This window comes from Sphaerodactylus townsendi, linkage group LG14 (assembly GCF_021028975.2).
Source record: "Sphaerodactylus townsendi isolate TG3544 linkage group LG14, MPM_Stown_v2.3, whole genome shotgun sequence".
In the NCBI taxonomy this organism is placed as follows: domain Eukaryota; kingdom Metazoa; phylum Chordata; class Lepidosauria; order Squamata; family Sphaerodactylidae; genus Sphaerodactylus; species Sphaerodactylus townsendi.
The window spans coordinates 43,939,498-43,964,185 of record NC_059438.1 but is presented as its reverse complement, the minus strand read 5'-3'; the positions used below and the strand labels follow the sequence as shown (position 1 = coordinate 43,964,185).

Here is a 24,688-nt window from a genome sequence, read left to right as displayed (position 1 = left end):
ATTCAAAAAGGATATTGACAAGCTGGAACAGGCCTAGAGAAGGGCAACCAAAATGGTAAAAGGTCTGGAATCCATGCCCTTCAAGCGGAGACTTAGGGAGCTGGGTATGTTTAGTTTGGTGAAGACAAGGTTAAGAAGTGACATGATAGCCACGTTTAGATATCTGAAGGGATGTCATGTTGGTGAGGGAACAAGCTTGTTTTCTGCTCCTCCAGAGACCAGGAATAGGAGTAATGGGTTCCAGGTGAATGAAGAGATTCCACCTAAACATTAGGAGGAACTTTCTGACATTAAGGGCTGTTCAACAGTGGAATCTGCTGCCTCGGAGAGTGGTGGAGTCTCCTTCTTTGGAGATTTTTAAAGAGAGGCTGGATGGCCATCTGTCAGGAGTGCTTTGATTGGGTGTTCCTGCAGGGGATTGGACTTGAGTTTCTTCCAACTGTATGATTCTATGATTCACTGATGAGTTCCCTCAACCAATTACAAATCCATCTAACACTTGCATTGTCTAGCCCAAATTTTACCAGCTTGCTTGCAAGAATGTCATGGGGGACCTTGTTAAAGGCCTTATTGAAGTCATGGTATGCTACATCCACAGCATTCCCTTCATCTGCCAAGATTGTCACTCTTTCAAAAAAAGAGATAAAAGTGAATGAAAAGAGATTCCACCTAAACATCAGGAAAAACTTTCTGACAGTAAGGGCTATTCGACAGTGGAATGCACTGCCTTGGAGTGTGGTCGAATCTCCTTCTTTGGAGGTTTTAAAGAGAGGCTGGATGGCCATCTGTCAGGAGTGCTTTGATGGTGTGTGCCTGCATTGGACTTGATGGCCCTTGGGGTCTCTTCCAAGTCTATGATTCTATGATTCATCCAGCTTGGAGGATTTTCCTCCCCCCATGTCCTGGGGCTCCTTGTCCCCCTCATGTTGCCCACATCTGTGTTGGCATCACTAGCTATGGTTGTCACCCAGACCACGTACTCTCACAAGGTGAACACTTAGGCAGCTCTGTCAAACTGACATACCCCTGATCTGTTCAATAATAAGACTTTGTATTCAAGGGATTTCCTTTATTGAAACAGCATCAGAATAAGGCATCTAGACTTCCATTGACAAAACTGAGAATTAGGCACCAAACAGCTTCCATTATACTCCATCCTCATGCTGCTTCCATGTTACATAATGCCTTCCTTTGGTACCAGTTCCCAAAGGAGAACAGCAACCCCCCCCCCCCTCATGGGAAAGAGACACTACGGCCTTCGCTGGAACAAAACAACCCACACTCCCCAATGCTTTGAAGTGCAAAAGCCAGCTGCTGTTTAATGAGCAGAATATCCAGGAAAGCAAAACTAGCAAGCAGGGAAAAGCAGTTCATGATTTCAACAGTTCAGAAAACAGGATCCCACATCCTGGTCAGGAGTCGTGACAGGACTGGGTTGCTCACTAGGATACCTTCAATCAGCCTCTTTCTCATTCTGACCCACTGCTAGGTCTCGAACCTTGAAACAAGAAACAGACTCTGCATTGTTGATCTGCAGCGTTTATTGATTGGCATCGAAGCACCCACCTTTGAAAAGCCAGTTCTGGGGAACCTGGCTTTTGCTACCCATTTTATTACCATGTTAGTCCCCCCCCCTCCCATTTTCCCAAGGACTGTGAGAAAGAGTTAGTCTGGAGCTAAGGTGCCCCAAGGTCGGTGATAGAGATAAAGCCATCCTGGCATCCTACCCTCACAGGACAACAGAAACAACCCTGTTTCCCATGAGACTACAGTGTCAGTGGAAAGCCTAGTTATCTACTCAGCTTGTGAAGCCATAAAGCAAAGTTCAAGGAAAGAATGTCCCAGAACAGCAATGATAACATATAGCAGACTGGTTACATATATCTTGTAGCAAGTTACATTGAATTAGGAATGCATCTGAATCACTAGATACAATCCCCCTGACACCTACTCTGAGGAAAAAATGGCACCTAGTTCCTATCCAGCTCTTGTTGCAAGCAGATCAGGGCAACATTCTGCATCATTTTATGATCACAACAACTCTATGTAATAGGCCAGGCTAAATGACTGACCCACATACCAAATGGAACACGTCAATTCATTATTCTGCCTTTTAAAAGTGTTCTTACATTTAGTCAATGATGTGAAGAATAGAGAGATCTTAGTCAAGTCCACTTTTCAAATAAAATGGAGAATGTAATTAATAACAAGAACCTTTCCAAATCAGGAAGGGATCAGAGAAGGCTCCTCAGGCGGATGCTCATAAATGGACCCGACACACTTGCCACGGTTCTTAAAAGCAAGTGTAGATTATAGCTAACAAATGCAGATTAATTAAGAAAGGATTTCCCTGATTTCTCAAGATTTTGATGGCTGGCAGCCTTTTGAAAACAGTGACCTATTTTAAAACAGTGATCTTCAAAATGCTTTATTTATACTGTTATGCTCAAAGTATTCAGCTTGAAGGCTGGAAATTTTAAATAATTGATGGTCTCTTCACCAAAAGGGATGCTCATCAAAGTTAGAATGTATGGTTTCTGTTAATTTGAAGGAGTTACACAAACAGGCAAAAAAAGAGGATAAGGATGCAAATAGCATTAGCCAAAATAAACAAAAACATTTTAGAAACCCAAATCTGTTACGGCCCTGATCTAGATAGCCCAGGTGAGCATAATCTGGTTAGATCTCAGAATCTAACCAGGTTCAACCTCAGCAAGTATTTGGCTGGGAGATCTCACAGTAGAACCAGGGTTGCCACACGTCAACCGTAGTTTGACTGCAAAGAAGAAAACGTCTATTCTGATGTGTGCCATGAGCTCCATTGGTCATAATTTTATAAACATGATCCAAAAGGCAAAATGTAAATTATATAAAATGCATAACAAGATTTCCCAAGCATCCCCATTTCAAACACTAACATTCTCATAACACACCACATTTTTACACAATCTTTTAATCCCACAAAATCATATTATATTGTCAAAATTAAAGCTGTTAACTGTGGCCTTGTACCATGAAGCCCATGGATTGGCAGACCCTGCGGGTATCCCCATTTGCCACTGCCGATATGCAGACCAGAGTCCCCAGGATACAAATAGTGCCTCAAGATTTCATTAGTTCAGGAAACAGAAAAAAACAAGCCATAGAAGGATTTAATTTGGGGAATGAACTCTTTTATTCTTGTGAAGGAAGAAGTTTTTTCTCTCGGCAGGAGGAAGGAGGAAGTCAGCTCGCTTTCTCGCTTCACTTCAGCCACTTTTTAGAAATGCTAATAGAGATTGCAAGAGACAGTGGGGTGTGTCAAGTTTCAAACCCCATTTTTCCAAGAAGGGATAAGAGATTTGGAGGTTTCCAAACACTCAAATGGTCTTTGGGAAGAAAACTCCTGGAGGTTTCAGGAAAAGGTTCCTTGACCCTGGTCAGTGGGTGGAGAAAAGGAATGAAATCAGGTCCCAAATGATGTTGTGATAGGGAAAGCAGGGCTGGGCTGAAAAACCACACTCTGTGGCATTTAATCTGATTGGAGGCAGGTGTTAAGGGAGGTGCACAGGACTCGGTTCTGATACTTTTCAATATTTTTACAAATGATCTGGATGAGGGGGTGGAGAGACTACTCTTTAAATTTACAGACAACACCAAATCAGAAGAAATAGAAAACACTCCAGAAGACAGAGGTAGAATTCTATTGGATCTAAACACACTGGAAAAGTGAGCAAATGGGGAAAAGATGCAATTTAACAAGGACAAGTGCAGAGTTCTACAGTTTGGTAACAAAAATAAGAAGATTGTGTGGTGGACATGGGGCACACTTCTAGGTCACACAGTGTGTACAAGATCCTATGGGCGGCTGTAAGCTGAATATAAGCAGTCACTGTGATGCCACAGCAAACAAGCTAACGTGTTCATGGAGTGTTTGAACGGGAGTATAACATCCAAATCACAAGCTATTACAGTCACACTGTGCACCACCGTGGTCAGGCTGCACTGAGATTATTGTGTGCAGTTCTGGAGGCCACACTTCAAAAAGGATGTGGACAGAAGTCTCTTAACTGATCTACGCCCCTCAGAGTTTAGTTTCCTTCACAGTTAAGACAGACTGGTCTTAACAGCACCAAAAAGCCATTCCCAAAGAACTCCTAGTTCTTGTGCTCCCCAAGCTCTTTCTATGACTAAAACAATCTTCACAGCCCTTGACAAAGAGCATCAAACCGTCACTTGCCCAATCAGAGTGCAAGGGCAAGTCCAGTGGCTCCACTGTTCCTAAGCTTTCCTGCTCAACTCTGAAGTTAACTAGTAAGTTTGCTTAAACAGAATTGCATTTGAAAATTACATTTTCCTCGCAATTTTAATTTTAATGAATGAATATTATTTGTATGAAACAAAACACTATCATTCCATTGCTTTCTTGCTTTGAAGATGCATAGCATTTTAACATACAGCTTTCTCTGACTGCTTCCACATCAGAAGACTTTGGCCCTTTCCGCATGGGCCAAAAACGACGGCCTGGGGGCGGTAAAAACGCCGCCCCCAGGCCGCCGACCTGACTGCCCTCCCCCTCCCCCAGGGTGGCATCAGGCCGCCGACCTGACTGCCCTCCCCCTCCCCTCAGGCCGCCCTAAACAACAACCCTTTAAAGGGTTGTTGTTAGGGAAAGCTGGGCTTTCCCGGCCCCGGATGGCCGCGAACTTTTGCGCCAAGACTCGCTGTCGTCCCTGAGCCATTAGTTCCACTCAACCATTTGTCCCGTCGTTACCTGCTGGCGTGGCCCATACGCTAACTCCTCCTGACCCTGGAGGTCGGAGGGGCAGGCGTGGGCGGGGCTTCAAACAATATCGGGCCAGTTAAGGCCACGGCAGGGACAAGGTGAAGTAGAAGACGGGCAGGGGGAATCCCGTGCGCGAGCCGCCTCTTCAGCCGTTTGCCGGCCTCTGCTGAGGTCGGCCTCGCATGCGATGCACGCTGAATGACGGCCTTTCTCGCCTCCATACAGCCGGTGGAATTCTCGCCGGGCGCGGAGGTATGACAAGGGAGGGCCGTATGAAACGGCCTAAGTCAGACGAATCCGATCGCCCTGACAGGATCAACAGAAGTACAGAATTGAATAATTCACTGACAGGCTTTCCCTGTTTTATACTTCCCTTCTAGCTCCCCCTACCTGTGGCTCTAGGCGAACTGTGCCTCTGCCAGCCCATCAGGTGCTATCTCCATATAAGGCGTGTGCTGTTTAGGCCAGCTTTGCTGTACCTTAGAAACACATTTAACCCTTTAACTTGGGCTAGTCCGTCACAATCATCAGCCAATTTGACCAATTCACGGCAATGCTTGCTAAAGGGAGAGGAATACCAGATGAGTAACTAGGAAAGTGGTTGTCTAACCTTTAGTGTTGTGCAAGTTTATTCATGCTGATTTCAAATCTGTCACCATGGAAACTGGAACAAAAGCTGGCCACCAGCTGAGTCAGCACCTAGTTCTGGCTTCCGATGATCCTGCTATCATCTGTTTCCTTAGAAACTTATGTGAAAATGATTAAAAAATATGGCACAGTAATTATTTTTCATAGGAATGTAGAACACCTCTTTTCAACTGGAGCTCTGATTTAGGCGACAGTGGATTTTGTGAGGGCCTTTAGAGGCAGCAAGAGAAAACCTTTTTTCCCACCTGCCATGGAACATCTGGCTGCGGCAGCTGAAAGGGACAGCTCTCGCTCTCAGCCTCTGGCTTGATGCCACCTGCCTGAGCTCTACAATGGCGGGTTTTGCAAACATGTTCTAGTACGCAGGCACATGTAACTCCTAAGGACTGGAGTGGTCCAAACAAGGGAAACATAGAATATGAGAAACAGATGGATGAAACAATATTTAAAGAACAAGCTAATAAGCTCCAACCCCTGATAGGCTGAGCACCCCCAGACACCACCTCAGCCAATTGCATGCTTCATTTCATAATGCACTCCCCTTTGATAAAGTTCTTTCTAATCCAGCTGTTAGCTGATTGAATTGCCTTGCAAGCACTATTTAAATAACATATACATATGTTTGGATTACATGTTAATTGTTATTTAAATTTTAACCTACATTCTGTCATACATGCCCCTCTCCCCAGAGTGGTGAGAAGTTCAAGGGTTTGCCCTTAGCTGAGTTGGATCCCATTGCCATGACAGAGTACTGGAGACTCCTGGAATTATTGTAGTCTTTTTTGGTATACAGATATACAGCTAAAACACAGATGGAGACACAGATGCACCCTAATAGGGCAACTGTTCAGCCAACCACAGCACATTCTGAGAGTGATCCTGCACCCTGCAAGGGGTATCAAGCAACCCACACCTTTCTCTCTGCTTTCCAGAATCCAGAAATAGTGCTTTCTTTTTAAAACAGACACACATCTGTTCTCTTCCTCCAGCTGGGTGAGAAAGCTGACCTCTTTGAATCCTTTATGAACATTTGAACAAAGTCATTTCCCATCACTCAGGAACCATGTACAGTTGTGAAGGCATATCACCATGCCCTCTGTTATGTAGGACAGGATAACAATTTTTATTTACTTCATTTATAGCCAGCTTTTCTCCAAAGGTTCAAGGCATATTAACAATCCATAACAAACAGTCAAATAGTACCAATCCAACAAACAATGCAATAGGACCAGGGTCACAACAATGAAAAACCAATGTAAAACAAAGAAACAGTGCAAAAGTGGAGCTACAAATATAGGAAACAGTACAGCAAGAGCAAGATAATGTGCACAATAAACAATTTTATGTGTAAAGGCTTCTAAGTAAATTTCTAATCGAGTTCTTCATGTTACCTTCATTGTTTTTTCCAAAAAAGATTAGTCTCAGCCACTGAATTTCAGGAAGCTTACTTTTGGAAGGCTGCCAACAATCAAGAATCAAGTAAAAAAAATCAAGTCACATGTGCTAAGTATCAAACGTTTCATGCTGTTTGACTTCAAGACACCCCAGGAATATTCACCCACTCACACCTCTTGCCATCTTGTTTGGAACTGCTTTGTGCTCATCGACCCTCTGCTATCTCCATGTCAAAAAGCCAGCTCCCAAAATGTTGTCACACACTTACAATGACAAAAAAAATCTGAAAACAAGAACGGGATCCATGCATTATCTTTTGTTAGGACTAGACTAAACATAGCAGCAAGCCTCAGTCTTCACAACTGGAGCCATCAGTGCCAGATAAGGTTCCTCCCCTGTCACAAACGGTGCCTCAGAGTGCTGTACTTGAAGACCCTGTTGTGATGACAATCCTCCCACTGAGAGAGCTGTTCCACCACGGTCCGAAATTATCTTGGAATGCAAACGGTAGATATGTTGGATGAACAACTTGGCCAATTTGGGAGCCGAAGGAATGGTGGAACAGGGTATGAAATGGGCTTGCTTGGAAAACAGATCCACCACCACCCACAGTACAGTATTGCCATGACTTTCGGGTAGATCCATAATAAAGTCCATAGAGATGACTTGCCGGGGGAATTGGTTGCAATAACCCATGGGGCTTGCCAGAATTGGGTTTGGCTTCTGCGCACTTAGTACACCCTTTAATATAAGCCTCAATGTCTTTGCGCATGGAACGCCACCAGAATTGGCGGCGTAACAAATGCAGGGTTTTTAAAAATCCAAAATGACCTGCTTGCTTGGCTTCATGACCCGCAAACAACACGTCCTTGCGTAAGGAGGGCGGAACGTACCAACAATCCCCTCTCCGCCACACTCCCTCCTTCACAGTCAGCAAAGGATTGGTGTCATCTTCTGGAACGGGTTTGCGCCCCGCCTCCCTGAGCTCTTGCCAAAATGGTGTGACAACGTCGGGGTGGGCGGAGGGTGTAGTGGGTGGCTGGATCGAAGGCGGAGTCGGGTCAGCTTTCATTTGGGACCTGGTAACCGCCAAACCTAACTGGGTCGGTGTCAAAATGGTATGTGGAGTGGTGCGTAGAGAGGTTTCCGCCCCTTTTGGTAGGTGGGAAAGGGCGTCCACTAACCGGTTGGTCTTTCCGGGGGAAAAGTGTACAGTAAAATGAAAGCGAGAGAAAAAATCTGCCCAACAGAGTTGTTCGGCTGACATCTTGGTGGGGGTGGATAAAGCTGACAAGTTCTTATGATCTGAAAAGGATGTGCCGCCCCTTCCAGCCAGTGCCGCCAAGTGCTAAGAGCTTCCTTAATGGCAGCGATTTCTTTATCCCCCACGGTCCAGTTCAATTCAGGACCAGATAATTTTTTTGACAAATAAGCACATGGAACGAGTTTTCCAGTTTTATTTTTCTGCAGCAGTGCGGCACCCAGAGCTTTGTCTGAGGCATCCACATGAACTACGAAAGGGACTGAAGGATCGGGATCTGCCAACACCGGTTCTGTGGTGCAAGTGGTTTTGAGTTGTTGAAAAGCCTGCTGACACGCGGCAGACCAATGAAGGGGAGCACCCAGCTTTGCAGCCGAAAAACCTTTGCCTTTGGTTCGCAATAAATCAGTTAGGGGTAGGGCGATTTGAGCGAACTTTGGGATAAAATCACGATAAAAGTTGGCAAAACCCAAAAATGACTGTAATTCCCGCCAAGACGAAAGGGGCAGGCCAATTAACCACCACCTCCACCTTGGCAGGATCCATCTCCAAGCCATCAGCAGAGATCCAATAGCCCAAAAAATCCAGTTTCTCCTGGTGGAAAGCACACTTAGGCCAAGGGAATATATTCCAAACCCAACAATGAGGCATCAAGGAGGCGCTGTAAGACTGTTTGGACTAACTTGATATGCTCCTCCTCCATTTTCGAATAAATAAGCACATCCTCCAAATACACCACCACACCTTTAAACAATAAATCCTGCAATACTTCGTTGATCAAAGACATGAAAGCCCCCGGAGCCCCGTTTAACCCGAAAGGCATAACAAGATATTCATATTGACCAAACTTGATGTTGAACGCTGTGAGGTGTTCAAAGCCCTCAGCAATTCGCACTCTATAATAAGCTTCATGCAGGTCCAACTTAGTAAAAATCCGCCCTGAGCCCAAGGCATTAAGCAAATCCTTAATCAACGGTAGGGGATATTTATTGGAAATGGAAACAGCATTCAGTCCTCTGTAATCAGTGCATAGTCTCAATGAACCATCTTTTTTTTTTTACAAAAAGAACTGGTGCTGCATAAGTACTTTTGGTCGCTCTCCGATTGAAACCTCTGGCTAAATTTTTATCCAGAAAAGCCCGCAACTCAGTCTCTTCTGTTGGACTCACCCTGTAGATTCTTCCCTTGGGGAGTTTGGCACCCGGAATCAGCTCGATTTTACAGTCCGTATCCCGATGGGATGGCAATTGATTACACTCCCCCTCCTCAAACACCCTGGAAAGATCCCAATAGTGTTTGGGCACTCCAGGCAGTTTCGGTGGTGGGGCAACCTCCGACACTGAAGCAGCAACTGCCATCTCGGGTGGGTCCCCTTCGTGCATGTGATCCCCACAAGGAGGATCGGTGAAACGGACTATGCGAGGAGACCAACGTATGGTAGGGTTGTGGGCCTCCAACCAAGACATTCCCAGAACGATGGGGTGTTGTGCCACCGAAGCCAAAATGAAAGTGCGTCGCTCCCAATGTTCAGCACAACGTAACAGAACGGGTTCGGTCTTAAAACGAGCAGGTCCTTCCCCCCCCAGTGGGCTACCATTCATTTGCGTGAACGGGATGAGTTTGGCCAAGGGAATATATTCCAAACCCAATTCCTCAGCTATTTGTGGACGCATGAGGCAATGGGAACAACCAGAGTCTACGAGGGCTCGTGCAAGAATGCGAGTGTTTTTAGCGGGGTTGGTTAGAGCAGTCATTAGAGTAATAGGAGCACCACCTTCACTCACCGCATCTTTTGGAGGTTTGGAGCTTTCAGGGGTTGCTGTAGAAAGACCGACTGCAGCCGACTCCTCATCCTCCTTGTCAGGGTCATCCAACTCCTCCACTGTCAAAGCCTTGGAGATTCCTTGGCCCGACTTTGTGGCTATTGACCGGTGGGGCAGTTTAGCAGTTGCCTTTTTTGTTGGGGATCCAGTACTGGGTTTGGTTTTCTTCGGACAGTTGGCGGCCATGTGTCCTGGTTCACCTCAGTAGAGGCAGAGTCCCAACCGGCAACATCTGTCGGAGATGGTTTCTGTTGCAGTAACGTTCCCAGTGGATTTTTTCGTGGTCATCCTGGCTTGCTTGCTCGCTTGGGTTTTAGTGGTTACCCCCTTGGAACGATTAAGCCGGCTGGCTATGATGCTCCCCACCTCTATCCATTCTGCTACGGTTCGAGGCTCATTGTGCATGACAGCCCATCGACGGATTTCGGGATCAACAGCTTTATAAAAATACTCACATTTCACGAGGTCAGGACAATCAGGGATTTTGCTGGCAGCGGCCCTGAATTGGCGTGCGAAATCAGCAAAGGGGCGACCACCTTGTTTGATGGTTTTGAGAGTTCTTCTCGCCTTCTCAACCACATCCTTATCTTCAAAATGAAAGCGAAGTCCCTGAAGTAATTCGGCCACCGAATTCAACTCATCGGCCTCCAATTCAAACAGTTCCACGAACCATTCAGCGGCCTCTCCATCAAGGACAGAGCCAATATCTCTCACCTTCTCCTGTTCAAACCGATACAACCGATCATCATATTCTTGCATGTGGCATCGAGTTGCAGAATGAAGTAGGGTAGCTTGGACGCCGTCCCATTGAATCGAGCTGGGATGCGGGATAGTGGGAATGCACGGCCAGCAGGAACCGGGGGTAGTGGAGGTACTGGTGGAGGTTGGAGCGGAGGTTGGAGTGGTCGTCTGGGCTGAGTTGCTGTACAACGACCTTCCCCGGATTGCAGTGTGGGAGATCGAGCGATGGGTTGTAACCTCCTACCTGGCTTAAGAGCAGCCTGGATGGTGAGTTCACGTTGAAGATCCGCAGCCGCAACCTGCTCTTGAGCTTCCATGTCGATCATCTCCCGTTCTTTACGGAGGAGAGCACCACGTTGTTTCTCCAAAGCGTCCCGTTCACGTTGAATTTGGATGTGTTCAGCCTGTTGTGCTGTGGAGTTTTCGGTGCGCCATAGCTGAAGGGTCCGTAATGGCTGCACTTCTCGGAGGAGTTCCTGCTTGGATTGTTCCGCCGCCTGCAATAAGTCATGTTCTTGCTGTTCACGATCTTTTTGGAGTTGGAGATAGAGGGCCTCCCTTTCTCGGTCGAATTCTTGACATAGTTGGATCTGCTGATGCACCCGGTCATCAATCAAAGCTTCACGGGCCTGCTGCCATTCCTGCTTGGCCCTTTCCAGGGCCTCGTGTTGGGCGTGAAGGGTCTATGTGTCCAGATCTTCCACCGTGATGATATTACAATCATCACAATTTTTGTGATGATATTAGCAAGTAGTTTAAAAGGAATGTTAAACACTAATCTAGGAAACGGAAAAGTGTTTGTTTTTACCAGGGAGACATTTGAAAGACAATATAAGAATTATACTAAATATAATTGAACATTTGCAGAAGTGTATAGAAGTGAGCAGCAGTGGCGTAGGAGGTTAAGAGCTCATGTATCTAATCTGGAGGAACCCGGTTTGATTCCCAGCTCTGCCACCTGAGCTGTGGAGGCTTATCTGGGGAATTCAGATTAGCCTGTGCACTCCCACACACGCCAGCTGGGTGACCTTGGGCTAGTCACAGCTTCTTGGAGCTCTCTCAGCCCCACCTACCTCACAGGGTGTTTGTTGTGAGGGGGGAAGGGCAAGGAGATTGTAAGCCCCTTTGAGTCTCCTGCAGGAGAGAAAGGGGGGATGTAAATCCAAACTCTTCTTCTATAGTGTACAAGCAATATTAGTATCCAACAATATAGGAAAGGTCTTTGACAATTTAAATTGGGATTTTATGAGGAAAGTAATACAAAATGCTGATTGTGAAATTTATTTTCAGAAATGGGTAGAAGCAATATATATAAAACTAACGGCAAAATTAAAAATAAATCTGGAATTATCCCAATCTATAAATATTTTTAAGGGAACATGACAAGGTGTCGGGGGGATGCTATCTAAGTGATTGAGATGCATTCCTAACTCAATGCAACTATACATCAATGCTGCTACAACATATATGTAACCGGTCTGCTTTATGTTACCAATGCCATTTGGGGCATTCTTTGATCTTTACTTTATGGTTGCACACACTTGGTAGATAACTAGGCTTCCCCCTGTGACAACAACAATTTGTTCATTGCAGACATGTTTAAGACAACCAAACAGACAATTGTATGCACGGACATCACCAGACACCCAGTATAGAAATCAAATACATTACATAATTGGGAGCTTAAAATGGAAAAGCTCTATTCTCTGTGCTAAAACAAGACCAGGAGCTGACTGTGCTACAGAATTCTTAAAATAAAAAATTTGAATAAAACTGAAGAAAAACACTAGAACATTCACAGTGCCAAAATACAATCTAAGCAACATTCCTGAGGAATTTAAAGACCATGTAAAGAAGAAATTTGCATTACTAAGTTCAAGTGCATGTAAACCAGAAGAACTATGGGTTGAAACCAGAGATATTATCAAGGAAAAATGCACAAAGACTGTTCCTGTAGCCAAAAGAAATTAAAAGCCTTGGTTAATTAAACTGAACAAAATAAAGAAAAGGTGGGAAGAATACACTGAAGAATGATACAGAATAAATGAAAGGATGACAGATTCCTTCCAAGAAGAATCTTTTGAACTGTTTTAGAAAGTGAAGTGAAAGCTGAACTGTGAGCAATTGGGAGAAACGAGTCACCAGGAGCAGATGGGACATCAATAGAGCTATTCCAAGCCACAGAAACAAAAAACAAAATAATGACCTACAGACTGGAAACAGTCAGTCCTCCAAAAAGGAGACTGCAACCAAGGAATCAGGAGGAGATAGAAACTGGAAAGGGAAGCCATGAGAAAGCTGGAAAAGAAGGATTTATCACTGGTAACAAAGATCAACTTAATTCATGCCATAGTATTCCCTATTACTATGTATGGGTGTGAAAGCTGGGCAATGAAGAAAGGTGACAGGAAGAAAGTAGGTTCCTTTGAAAAGAGGTGCTGGAAGACAGTGTTGCGGATACTGTGGACAGCCAAAAAAAAATCAGAGAGCTCTAGATCAAATCAAGCCCTTATTGCCCCCTGCCTTTCGTTCTCAATAAATCTGTCAAAGGCAGAGCTCAGCAAAGTTTGGGATAAAGTCACGGTAGAAATTAGCAAATCCCAAAAAAGATTGGAGCTGATTCCTAGTAGTTGGGGCTGGTATATATGCCAAAAAAATCCAGCTTGAATTGATGGAAGGCACATTTGGATAATTTATCAAATAACGCGTTATCCAGCAGTCTCTGGAGCACCTCCCTCACCAAACGAATATGGGACTGCTCATCCTCAGAACAGATCAGAACGTCATCCAAATACACCACCACCCCTTTAAACAATAAATCTTGTATGTACAATGCAGATACCATTTTTTCCAGTGGAGAGCCAATTCCAGGGTCTGGGACAACAATCCCTGAAGATAATACAAAAGGTGATTAGTTGGAAATGTCTGTGCTCCTCCCTTGTAGGTATCTAATTGGTTGGAAGGATGCCTTTGTCCAGGAAGCCAATAAAATTAATAGGACAAGTACATGCACTCACTGCTGCTAGATGAACTTGAAAATAACATATATCTGGGGGGCAGGGGTGGGCGGGTAGGATTCTTTAGTCTGAATAACAGATTACTGATACCAGGAAGCTTCTTTTACAACACAAACGGTGATTTTCATATTTTTTACTTGGAGTTTCTGTTCTGTGCACCTCTACTGGTAAGTATTATGAAGCAAAAAAGGTTGTACAATTTTGCTATTTTGTCCATCATGTCCAAATGTACAAGAGAAACTGACTTTGGGGACTTGCAGTCCAATCTAGAGGCTGCTACAGCTGGCGACAACTCTGCTGGGCGCCACCTCCAGAGGGCTTCCAGGAGGTATGAGGGTGCAGCCAAAAAGAAAAAAAAAACCAATATGGACAAAACGAAAATTTTGGGTGTAAATATAGAAAAGGAACAGTTTGATAAAAGGATATTGAAGAGGAAAATTAAATATCTAGGCATCATAATCTCCAATAGAATAGAAAAGATGTTTAAATACAATTACGAAAATAGATGGAAAAAAACAAAAACAGATTAAAGAATGGGAATCAAAGACCCTATCTATAACAGGAAAAATTAAAGCAGTAAAGATGTGTATATTACCTAAAATGTTTTATTTATTTAGAACATCACCTACGAAGATTACTAAAAAACAATTTGAGGAATCGGATAGGAAATTGAAAGCATGGGTGTTTGATAAGAAAAATGTAAGAGTAATGAACAAAGTACATATATGCCAAATAAACTTCTAGGATGGGGAATACCGAAAACACAGGAATATTTTGAGGCATTCCAGGTAAAAAGTTTAATGGATATAAAAGATAATATAGAAAATGGATAAAGTTTGAAAATGATGTAAATGAAGGAATAGGCAAATATGGTATTTATACAAATGATTATAAAAATGTAAAACAAAGAGTTATAGGCCCAAGAAAAGTGAATATGGAAATATGGGAAAAATGGAGAGGCAAATGGATGCCTGGCATCCGGGACAGGGCTCCAGTGGCAAGTGTGATTGGAAAAGAAGGATGGAAAACTATAAAAAACCTGAAGGGAAAAGGAATACAAAAAGTGGCAGATCTAATCCATGAAGGAGAGGTTATATCATTACAAAATTTAATAGAAATTGGAGGGAAAGAGAACTGGCTGGTATTAAGAGGGATTTGGGAAAGATTAAATAAATTTAGAACAAAAGGTGATTGTATAATAATTCAATGGTTGAAGAGCCATGAAATACTAAAAGGAAAGATATTGGGATTAGTTTATAAATATATGTTGGAAGATAAGGATTTTATGTCGAGAATGTTGAAGCAAAAATGGGAGAAAGATAAACTCTTTGATGATTAAAAAATAGAAAGAATTATGGATAGTATGATAAAGATTGAAAAATATGTGGAATTGGAAAGAAAGGTAATACTTAAATGGTATAGAACCCCAATACAGCTAGCCTATATGATTAAGGGATTGAGCCCAAGATGTTGGCATTGTGGTGAACAGGGAGCATACTACATCCATATGTGGATAGAATGTAAAGTGATAAAAAAGTTTTGGGAAATTTTTTTGAAGTATATAGAACAATTAGTAAAAGTGAAAATTGATATAAATAATGATTTATTAATGGTGGGAATAATAGAAGATAAAAAGGTAAATAGAATTCTGGTACCAATGTATAAAATTATTATCAGAGCTGCACATGCAGTGATAGCATTGGGCTGGAAAGATAATAAGAAATGGACAATCTCAAAATGGTTGGAATATGTATGGAAACAAATACAGTTAGATGTATTGTCGAAGGCTTTCACGGCCGGAATCACTTGGGTGCTGTGTGGTTGATCAATGATCCTCTGAAGATGCCAGCCACAGATGCAGGCGAAACGTCAGGAGAGAATGCTGCTAGAACACGGCCATACAGCCTGGAAACCACACAGCACCCAAATACAGTTAGAAATTTTTGGGATGATGGCAAAAAATATGCTATGGCAAGAGAAATTAAGAGATATGGACAATGTTTGAGACCTGGATGAGAGAAGCCGGATTTAATGAAGAAATCTGGGAGAAGAGAACAAGGAGAATGAACCTTCTGCTGCTTGCTTGAACAACCGGGAAAAAGAAGGGGGGGAGGGAGGGGGAAAAAGGGGGAAATGTATAGTTTCAATAAATATATTGTATGTAACGGTTATATAAACATTCTATACAATAAAAAAAATTTAAAAAGAAAAGAAAAAACCCTGACTGCCTGAAAATCCTCCGTAGGGCTGAATGGAATTATGCCAACCTTTTGGGTAGTGTAACTCCGAGGCCAGGGTCGTAGTGTTTCTAATTGCAATAATCTCCACCCCAATTAACACCTCCAACCCCCCCCCCCCCGCCCCAATGCTGCTGGCTGCAGTGCAGGAGCACTGACATGACACCCAGCATCATGTCTGGGCATCCCGGAGTAAAGTGCATCTGCTCACCGGTGTTTTTGCCCCTCTGGCTGGAGTACGTGCCCCAGAGAGGGCAAATCTGCTGGCATGAGCTTGGGCCACATCCAGAAGCCAGCCCCCCACTCCCACCCCAGATTGGGCCGTTAATTATTTTGTAATGAAAAATTTCAGGAAAAACAAGCAAACAAAACTTTAAATTGAACGGGTACATTTATAAAAAGTTCTTTACAGTGCTGAAATCCTTGCTAACAGATGACATTCATTTTATTGCGACACCCTGAATCATCACAAGAAGGCCAGTTACTGTGGCCAAAACCTCCTGGGTTGTGCCTGTAGAACCCCCCCTCCCCACGAACTCAGCTGTCACAGTTCAGGAAAAGTTGTGAGTCCATGGCATGCAGTCAGTGGCTTAGCACCAATGGGGCGGGGGGCGGGGGGCGGGGAGGGGGCGGGATGCCCTGGGTGCATGGACATGGTTGGGGGCATGGCGGGGGCATGGGGCGCACATGTGCCATAGGCACCGTTTCCCCTCGCTCTGCCCGTGAATGCAGTACAAACAATGCAAATACAATTCATAACATTGTCTTCTTCCTGAATGACATAAAATGTTTGGAGTGCTGTCGCATGCATCATTCACCCAGCTTTCTCAAGCCCACAATATGAGCTGTCAGTCAAAATACATTGGATAGATTGTCAGGTCATGTGGTGCCCTCTCATATGCTTTGAAACAGCCACCATCTTACACAAGGACCGTTACAGATTCATAAGACCCCTCAGCACTTACTGGAAGCATCCCCAGCACGCAGCTGGTGTGTAAATAAAAGCACTAGCAAAGCAGGCTACTTCTACAACTACACAATGGGACTTCTGATACACTGGATTACAGAGAATAGGGAGCATGAGCAGGGAGCACAAGATCAATTCTCCTGCTTTGCCATACTCTTGAGGTGGCTAACAGTGAGATGATTCAATCAAATAAAAATGCCAAAAGCATAACAACAAATTGCAACAGCTGCAACTACCACAAGCGCACAGTTAGCAGCAACCTATTCTTCCAAAAGTTAACTGAAAGAAAACTGTTTCCTATCGCTTCCTAAAAACAAACTGGCCCTCTGGGGTTCAGAAAGGCAACTGCACGAAAGTCAGTCACAGAGGAAAAGGCATTCTTTCCCACTTAGAAAGTCCTCCCCGTTGGACAAAAGCCTCCATCCAAAGCCTTCACGTGGGTATATCATAAAAAAATGCAAATGTGAGACAGAAAGTTCATTCTGAATTACAATATTATATGTATCTCTGACTACGCAAGCATCATTTAGGATATTCAGCCACTGCACACCAAGAACACATCCACTTAGAACGGTTTTGAAAGCCTTCTACTTTGAAAAGGTGTTCCTTTCATAAGGATATCACACATAGCTGGAAGCGCATTTAGTCAAATAGCGCACAAGCTGTCCTGCCACCTTTGATCTTTTATATCTTTATCTTTATTAACCTTTAATAGGCATAGATAGATCAGGGTTTACACAGACACATTCTGCAGTCTCACGTATAGTTCAGTAGCAAGGAAATAGTCCACATAACAACTTGACGGTTGACTTCGAGGGATTCAAATCACTTCAGATTTTTTTTAAAAAGAAATAGCCAGAGCAAATGACAGTAAATACCCCTACACATCAATGTAAAAATACATTCTAATATAAAATTGCAATAAAATAGGATCTGTTTAGCAAGTTAAAAAAGCAAAATAATACAGTAATAGGGTATCCTACCATGCCTAATATTAGACATTGTGATTGAGAAGATACCTCTGTCTTTTATAAAAAGTTCTACGCTTGTTTTATGTGTCATATTGATATTTTAAAAATTTGATTCTTGTGCCAAATAATAATGAACCAATTTTGGTTTTGTGTACCGGGTATAATATATATATATTTAAAAAAAATACAAGTTAAAAGTGCAATAAAATGGGAATAAATTAGCACTTTAAAATGGTTGTCAGGTATAGAGCTACCATTAAATGCGGTTGTATGAGCACTGTAATCTCCTAAGAAGAAAAACGTATGGGCAACAGTAGTAGGTTAGGAAATTTTTTCCTCGCTACTAATAAAGGGTGGATTAATTCGAGACACGATTCTGCATTTATTTGGCACTCTAGGAGGACAATGGGTAAGAGAGTCAGTGGAGCCACAGCCACAGTGTCTTTGTTGATTTGGAATTTGGTGATACACCTTCCGCTGGTAGAGAGAGGCTGAAGGAAAAAACTGTTGAATCTTGGCTAACATAAATGCCCAACGGTAAGGGCAACCGGCAAAGTAGCTGCTAGGTAATTGGCTGCAGTAACTCCGTGACTTGGGAAGGGATGCCCAAAGCCTCCCAGAGGAGAACAGAGACTGGAATTTTGATGAATAGAAAGCCTCATGGCGCTCATGCTTGGTCTTTCAGTCTGTCTTTGATTAGGCAGAAAAATAAAGTTCTCATTGTTCTTTGAAGGACAATGCTAGATCTATTCCAATGCTCCTAATTTTGTTGGTAATTGCCTTTGGACCCACCATTGGAGACGTAATTATCTTTGAGTAGGTGTATGGTAATGTCGTCATCCTTGGATCTAAAGTGGATCTTGAGCCAGAATTTTATTGTGAAAATCCAAGCTAGGGTTTCGACTGTGGATAGTCCACATTCAAGACACAGAGTAGTGAAGGTGATACTATTGGGGACTCCCATTACTCTACTCAGAAATGAGGCTTGGATTAGATCAGTTTCCAAATTGAAAGCATTGATCCATATGGGGATCCCATGGAGAGTCTCTGGAATCATAATAAGAAATTCCCTGAGCCAACTACTAGATTGTACATCAAGGAAGACTCAACTAAGGTCTTACGAACCCTTACCTTACTGCACTGGTTACAGGAGACTTTTGTTAACTTTCAATACAGCTGAGTCCCCATCCTTACTCTTGAGTCGCAGACATTTTTATTTACAGAAGTTCGACATCAACATTACAAGAGTTTTTAATAACCTTAAAAAGTCCCCACTCATCAGCACGGTATCAACTGTGCAGAAGACCACCAACTTAAATCTTTATACACAGCCCAAAAAGGGTATTTACACAGACCTTACAAAATTAATATTAATACGGAAGAATGGCGCCTAACTCTAGAGTCCAAAGAGCTATGCATGCGACTTCCTCATCAAATGATTTCTAAGGCACTCAAACCTCATTGGTTCAGACAACTCCCTTTGAGTCACGGAATAACTTCCCAGCTAATTCAATCTGGATATGGCAACCCCTGCCAGGCCTCTTACTACTCCTCCAGCAGCTGCCACTTGAAAACTCTTCTCTCACTCAGGTCACGCTGGATCTCCAACCTCTGCTAACAAACCCTAATCAGACCAGGATTGAATTCCCAAAATCCCCAGGACCAATGAAGACCCTCCTGATGGAGCTTTGGACATCGACTCCAAGGTCCTCAAGGGTTCTTTTCAGATAGAATCTCATCCATTGAATCTCTGGCAAATCCTGGGCTCCAAGAACTGGCAGAACTAAAACGAAGTCTCCCCACCTTCCAGAATACCGCTAAGGCAGCCATGTAATTCCCCCAACATATCTCCAACAACTCCTCTTATTGTTTTAGAATCTGCTACTACCGAGGGAAAAGCTTTCTCCAGCTCAAATTGACTCCAGCAAGAAAGACGATCAAGGCCTCTTTTGTAACCCATTGCCCAGCCTTAACAAGCAGGTAAACATGAGCAAGACTGGAAACATCAAAGAACATCTTAAAACCAGTCCATGCTAATATCGCTTCTGCTGCCCCTGCCTCTAAAAAATCTTTTAGGTTACAAACGAAGCTAAAACAATATGGATGAAAAAACACTACAGCTCCTGACAACCAGACTTTGCAGGGTCAATAAAACAACAGCGTTACTCCCTCTGAACTCTACATAATACTCCATTAACGATAAAGCAGCCAATGGCTGCATCATCTATGCATGATAATGGGGACTGGGACAAACTGGAACAACCTGGAGCTGACTGCCCAAATCGCCCACTCACTGTCACCGTGCTAACAAGCCTTCCAAATATTAGTATACTCTCTTGGAATATATAAGGCTGGATGGAGATCTAAAAGGGAAGATCATGCGATCTAATGGATTTTCTTCTGCTAATCCTTTGACTGGTATTCTCTTTACAAGAAAACCTTGGTCACAGGATTCTCCCCAAGCCAGTAAAAGGCTTCCACTCCTATCATTTACCAGGTTATAAATCCAATCCCAGAGGGCATTTTTCAAGCTGGTTCCTTTGCTTTTTGATGATCAGAGATCAGCTATCCCCTAAAGTGCAAAACACCTTTGACCCCATGTATCCCTCTTTTGCCTCAGACTTTACTCATTGACATGTACCCTACAAACCACTACTACTTTACTAATGTATACCTACCAATTTCCAACAAACCACAGACCACGAACTCACTTTCAGGCCATGTAATGGAACTTCCAATTTTGACGAACCATATTTCCAACATAGAGACGAATACTCATGACACCTTTTGTCTCATGTTGGGTGACTTTTAACGCCAGAATAAGCAAAGGAATCAACGATCCTCAAAACGAACTGCACTCCAGGTAGACTGAACGGGTCTTAACTTACCTCCGACATCCAACCAACTTCAGGGACACAAAAAATCAAATAAAATTCGTCATTTCCTAATTGAATTTTGTCAGTGTCAAAATAAATCAATACTTAATGGCTCCACCCTCTCTTCCTTGACTCTGGCCAATTTACCTTCTTTCTCCACTCAGGGATGCAGCATAATACATTCCAAGTGGAACTTTGCGGTATCAACCTAACTCTCATAGAACTCATCCACCTCCTTCAAGATTGGAAAACGTGACATGAAAGTGACCACTTTCTACCCCTCTTTGCTATCCCCTCAAGAACTTGTGTTTCTTGCAACAAAGTTAAAAACTCCCTAAATCCAAAAAAAAAAAGAGAGTTATATAGAAAAAAATCCACTGGTCAGCCCAGGATGGCAAATACCTTATCATCCAACCTTGGTCAACCGATCACTTCACCGAATTTTGAAAGACCTGATTATTAACTCTGGATCCAAGCCTCCATTTACCATGGAATGCTTCTCTGAGATACTCTTACCAGACTACATTTACTAGCATAATGCCAACTCAATTCAATATTGCTCCTAAAAAAACCAGCTGGAGTTCGACATTACTTAACTGTATCCAGTCAAAAAAATACTGGGCTGAGAGCGATATTTAAGACCATTCATATAATACCACAACGCACTCGGCCATCCCTAGTAGTAAACTCTCTATCTACAACAGAAAAAAGGAACACTCAAACACTCACTACAAAGGAAAAAGAGAGATCAGTTTGCCAATACTCAAATGGACAATATTATCTGACGCTCTAAAAATCTTAATAATAAATAACACCAAACAATTCTGGGCAATTGAAAGTGAATGGACTTCCCAAACCATTACTTGCTGCAAATGTAACCGAACCCCTAATGGACTAACTATTTCTCAGTTGTCCTCTTCGTGGATCCCGGGCTTAGTACATTCTTTGGATATAATGGGAGAATCACCTGACGGGACAACATTCTGTCATGGCCATCTCCTACACCTAGAGAGATGATACAATGTCATATACATCATTTAATTCGATTTCATTTAAAGAAAATAAGTATACCATATTCAAGTCCGGATGGGATCCCTGGCGAGGTATTCTTGGAACACACTGACTGGTGGGCCCCTATTTTAGTCAAGTTGTTTTCCTTCATTGACCAGTATGGGATAATTCCCGAAACTTGGCTCTCATCAATTATTGTGCCAATCCATAAGAAAGGACCAACGAACAGACCAGAGAACTTCAGACCTATTAGCTTATTATCAACTTTAGGAAAACTCTATGCAAAATATCTTGAGAGCAAACTAATGACATGGCAAAATAAAAACAGGATTGGATTTATAGCTGGGAAATCTACAATTGACCACTGTCTCACTCTCTCTTTTCTTGTGGACAAATATACCAACCAAGGACAAAAGAAACTATATGTAGCATTTTTGGATCTGAGTAATGCCTTTGACAGTGTCTCTAGGACCCTTCTCTGGTCCAAACTAGACCAAATGGACATGGATCCTCGTTTATTCATGCTAATTCGGAAACTGTACAGTGCAACCTCCTGCCAGGTAAAATTGAACCATTCGGGCTCACTCTCCAACAAAATACCTACCTCAAGAGGAGTCAAACAGGGGTGCGTGCTGGCCCCACACCTATTTAACTTATATATAAATGACCTGCAAGACCATCTCAACACGGTAGAAGGACATCCACCGAAAGCAGGAGGCCATCCTATTCCATTGCTACTGTATGCCGACAATACTGCTACTCTATCGCAAACCAGAGTTGGCCTTATGAGATATTTAAAAGCATTCTTTAACTACTGTGATATAAACGAACTAAAGGTTAACTACGTAAAATCCAAAATAGTAGTTTTCTCAACTCGCTGGAAACAGATGACATGGAAAATCAATAATATCCATCTTAATCAGGTCAAATCTTTTAAATATTTAGGCCTAAATTTCCAATATAATTTCCAGTGGTCACTACAAAGATCTTGCTCCATAACTTCTGGGAAAAGGATGCTATCAGGTATCGCCCAATTCTATTACGGGAAGGGTTTTCAATCCATCATTGCTGCCCTGAAGATTTTCCAAGCAAAGGTGATCTTTTATATATCCAGGGTAATCATTTTTGAACTGACATTAAAGAAGGATGTCATATATGAGTGAACTGGGTCAAGAAAACTAATGGATATTACAATTATAATAGATCCACTACAGTAGTACAGATTTAGCTCTGTATGTGGATATCTTTCTTGTGAAATTATTTTATGTTCAGCTTACATTAGTTCCTTGAGAATTCTGCTAATGGAGTCTGAAAATCTATTATTTATTGCAGCACCATCTCTTAGCAGTGAACTCCCCTGTGTTTACAGTCCTATCGCTTCTGAAAACTCATAAATGAGGCAGAGATGCAGTGTCCTGTTTAGAATGCAGACACAATATTCTTCAATCATCAGTAGCTTTTTCTTTCCTTTTCACTCAAACAATCCATGCTTGACTGAATATATTTTTATTTATTGCTTTGCATTGCAATTCCCAACAGCAAATGGGGTAAGTACAAGCAGTTGCAATGACATACCTCCATGTTGTAGTTTTCCTCTGTCCTCCTCAAGGGATCTACAACCTGCCAGCAAATCAAGATGCAAAGATCTATCAACAGCATCCCACCGACTATCACTAGTAGCTTCTGGTCCTTAATTATCTAGAAAGAGGGGGAGAAGACACAGCATAGAGAGAATTGCCACACAAGCAAGGACATAGGTAAGGTGGGAGTTTATGGGTTCAACCCCCCAATTACATGTCTGACTCGGTATGTAAGATCCCTGTTCTACCCTGGGATATTTTGACCATGCAAAAACAGCCTCAGTTTCTGAACTGTGATGAGATTGGGCCAGGCTAATATGCTGTGCTATTAGGGCTGATTTTCAGAATGAGAAGGAACACATAAAGCAAGTGTGTATCTTATGTGTGCTGAACAATATGAATGTTGTCTTCATTCTAGGTGATTTAGATATGTCTATACTTATATATTGCAAGAAAGCAGGAAACCAGGAAAATGTAGTTTGTGAGATGACTTTCCCCAGTCTTCAAGTATCACAGAGACCTTTTCTATGTATAATTGAAAAGTCTTATTAGCAGTGGTGCATAGCTTTGCATGGGGCTTAAGGAAGGCTCCACAGGAATCTTAGACTTGTGTGCAGTGACGTAGGTACATATTTTTAATGGGGTGAGTTGGAAGGTGGGGCTCAGACCCCACCCACTCCTAGGGACATGACCATGCCTCCCCAAGCCCCACCCCCAGCCTCAGTGCTTATAAAAGCAGCTCTCCGAGTTAGGGGATGGCAGTCTTTTCTGGCTTCCCCAGAGGGGAGGGTAGAAGTGACTGCCACCTGCCAGCTCAGCTGGTGGGGGGGGGGCGATGGGGGGGCAGGGAGGCGGAGCAGCAGCAGCAACGCTCAATCAATATCAGCCACTCTCGAGTGTTCCATTCTGGAACAATGATTGAATGAGTGGTGGCTGGTTACAATTCCAAGCACTCCTGGTTGAGGCAAGCTGGCTAGATCCTCTCCAATCTGAGTTTACATTTTATTGAAAATTATTAGAGAAGCAAGTTCTTTAAAAGGCTTTCTTCCAACTCAGCCTAGCTCCAAAGATGGCCACTTCTCTTCATCTGCATGATCTGGCCACCTGTATCCATGCCACAGTAACACTGAGAGTAGATATACTGCAAAGCGCTGCACACTGGTCTAAGTGCTGGATTTGGAGAGGCCCTGGGCTATTCCAATTATGAGGTTCCTCCCAATCCCTCCCTCACAATTAGAGGAAGGTGGGGTCCACACAATGGGGTCCACTTCAGAAATCAATGCTAGCGTCAAGCTCAGGAATTCTGTTTCTTTGGTCCAATACGCACTTAAGAGCTGGCAAAAGATTCTGACTCAAAGAAATAGTCAGTCAGCTAAATGATAAGAATTATTCTCGT

The 24,688-nt window shown here is 43.0% G+C and overlaps 1 protein-coding gene across 1 annotated transcript in view; it reads right to left on the bottom strand.

Annotated features, from left to right (window-relative positions):
• GABBR2 (gamma-aminobutyric acid type B receptor subunit 2) overlaps nucleotides 1-24,688 on the bottom strand; it is a 425,828-nt gene that overhangs the window by 73,692 nt on the left and 327,448 nt on the right. Inside the window, exon 13 of the mRNA XM_048516192.1 lies at nucleotides 23,288-23,410. Coding sequence (XP_048372149.1) covers nucleotides 23,288-23,410 — 123 coding nt within the window. The remainder of the gene's footprint in view (nucleotides 1-23,287; nucleotides 23,411-24,688) is intronic.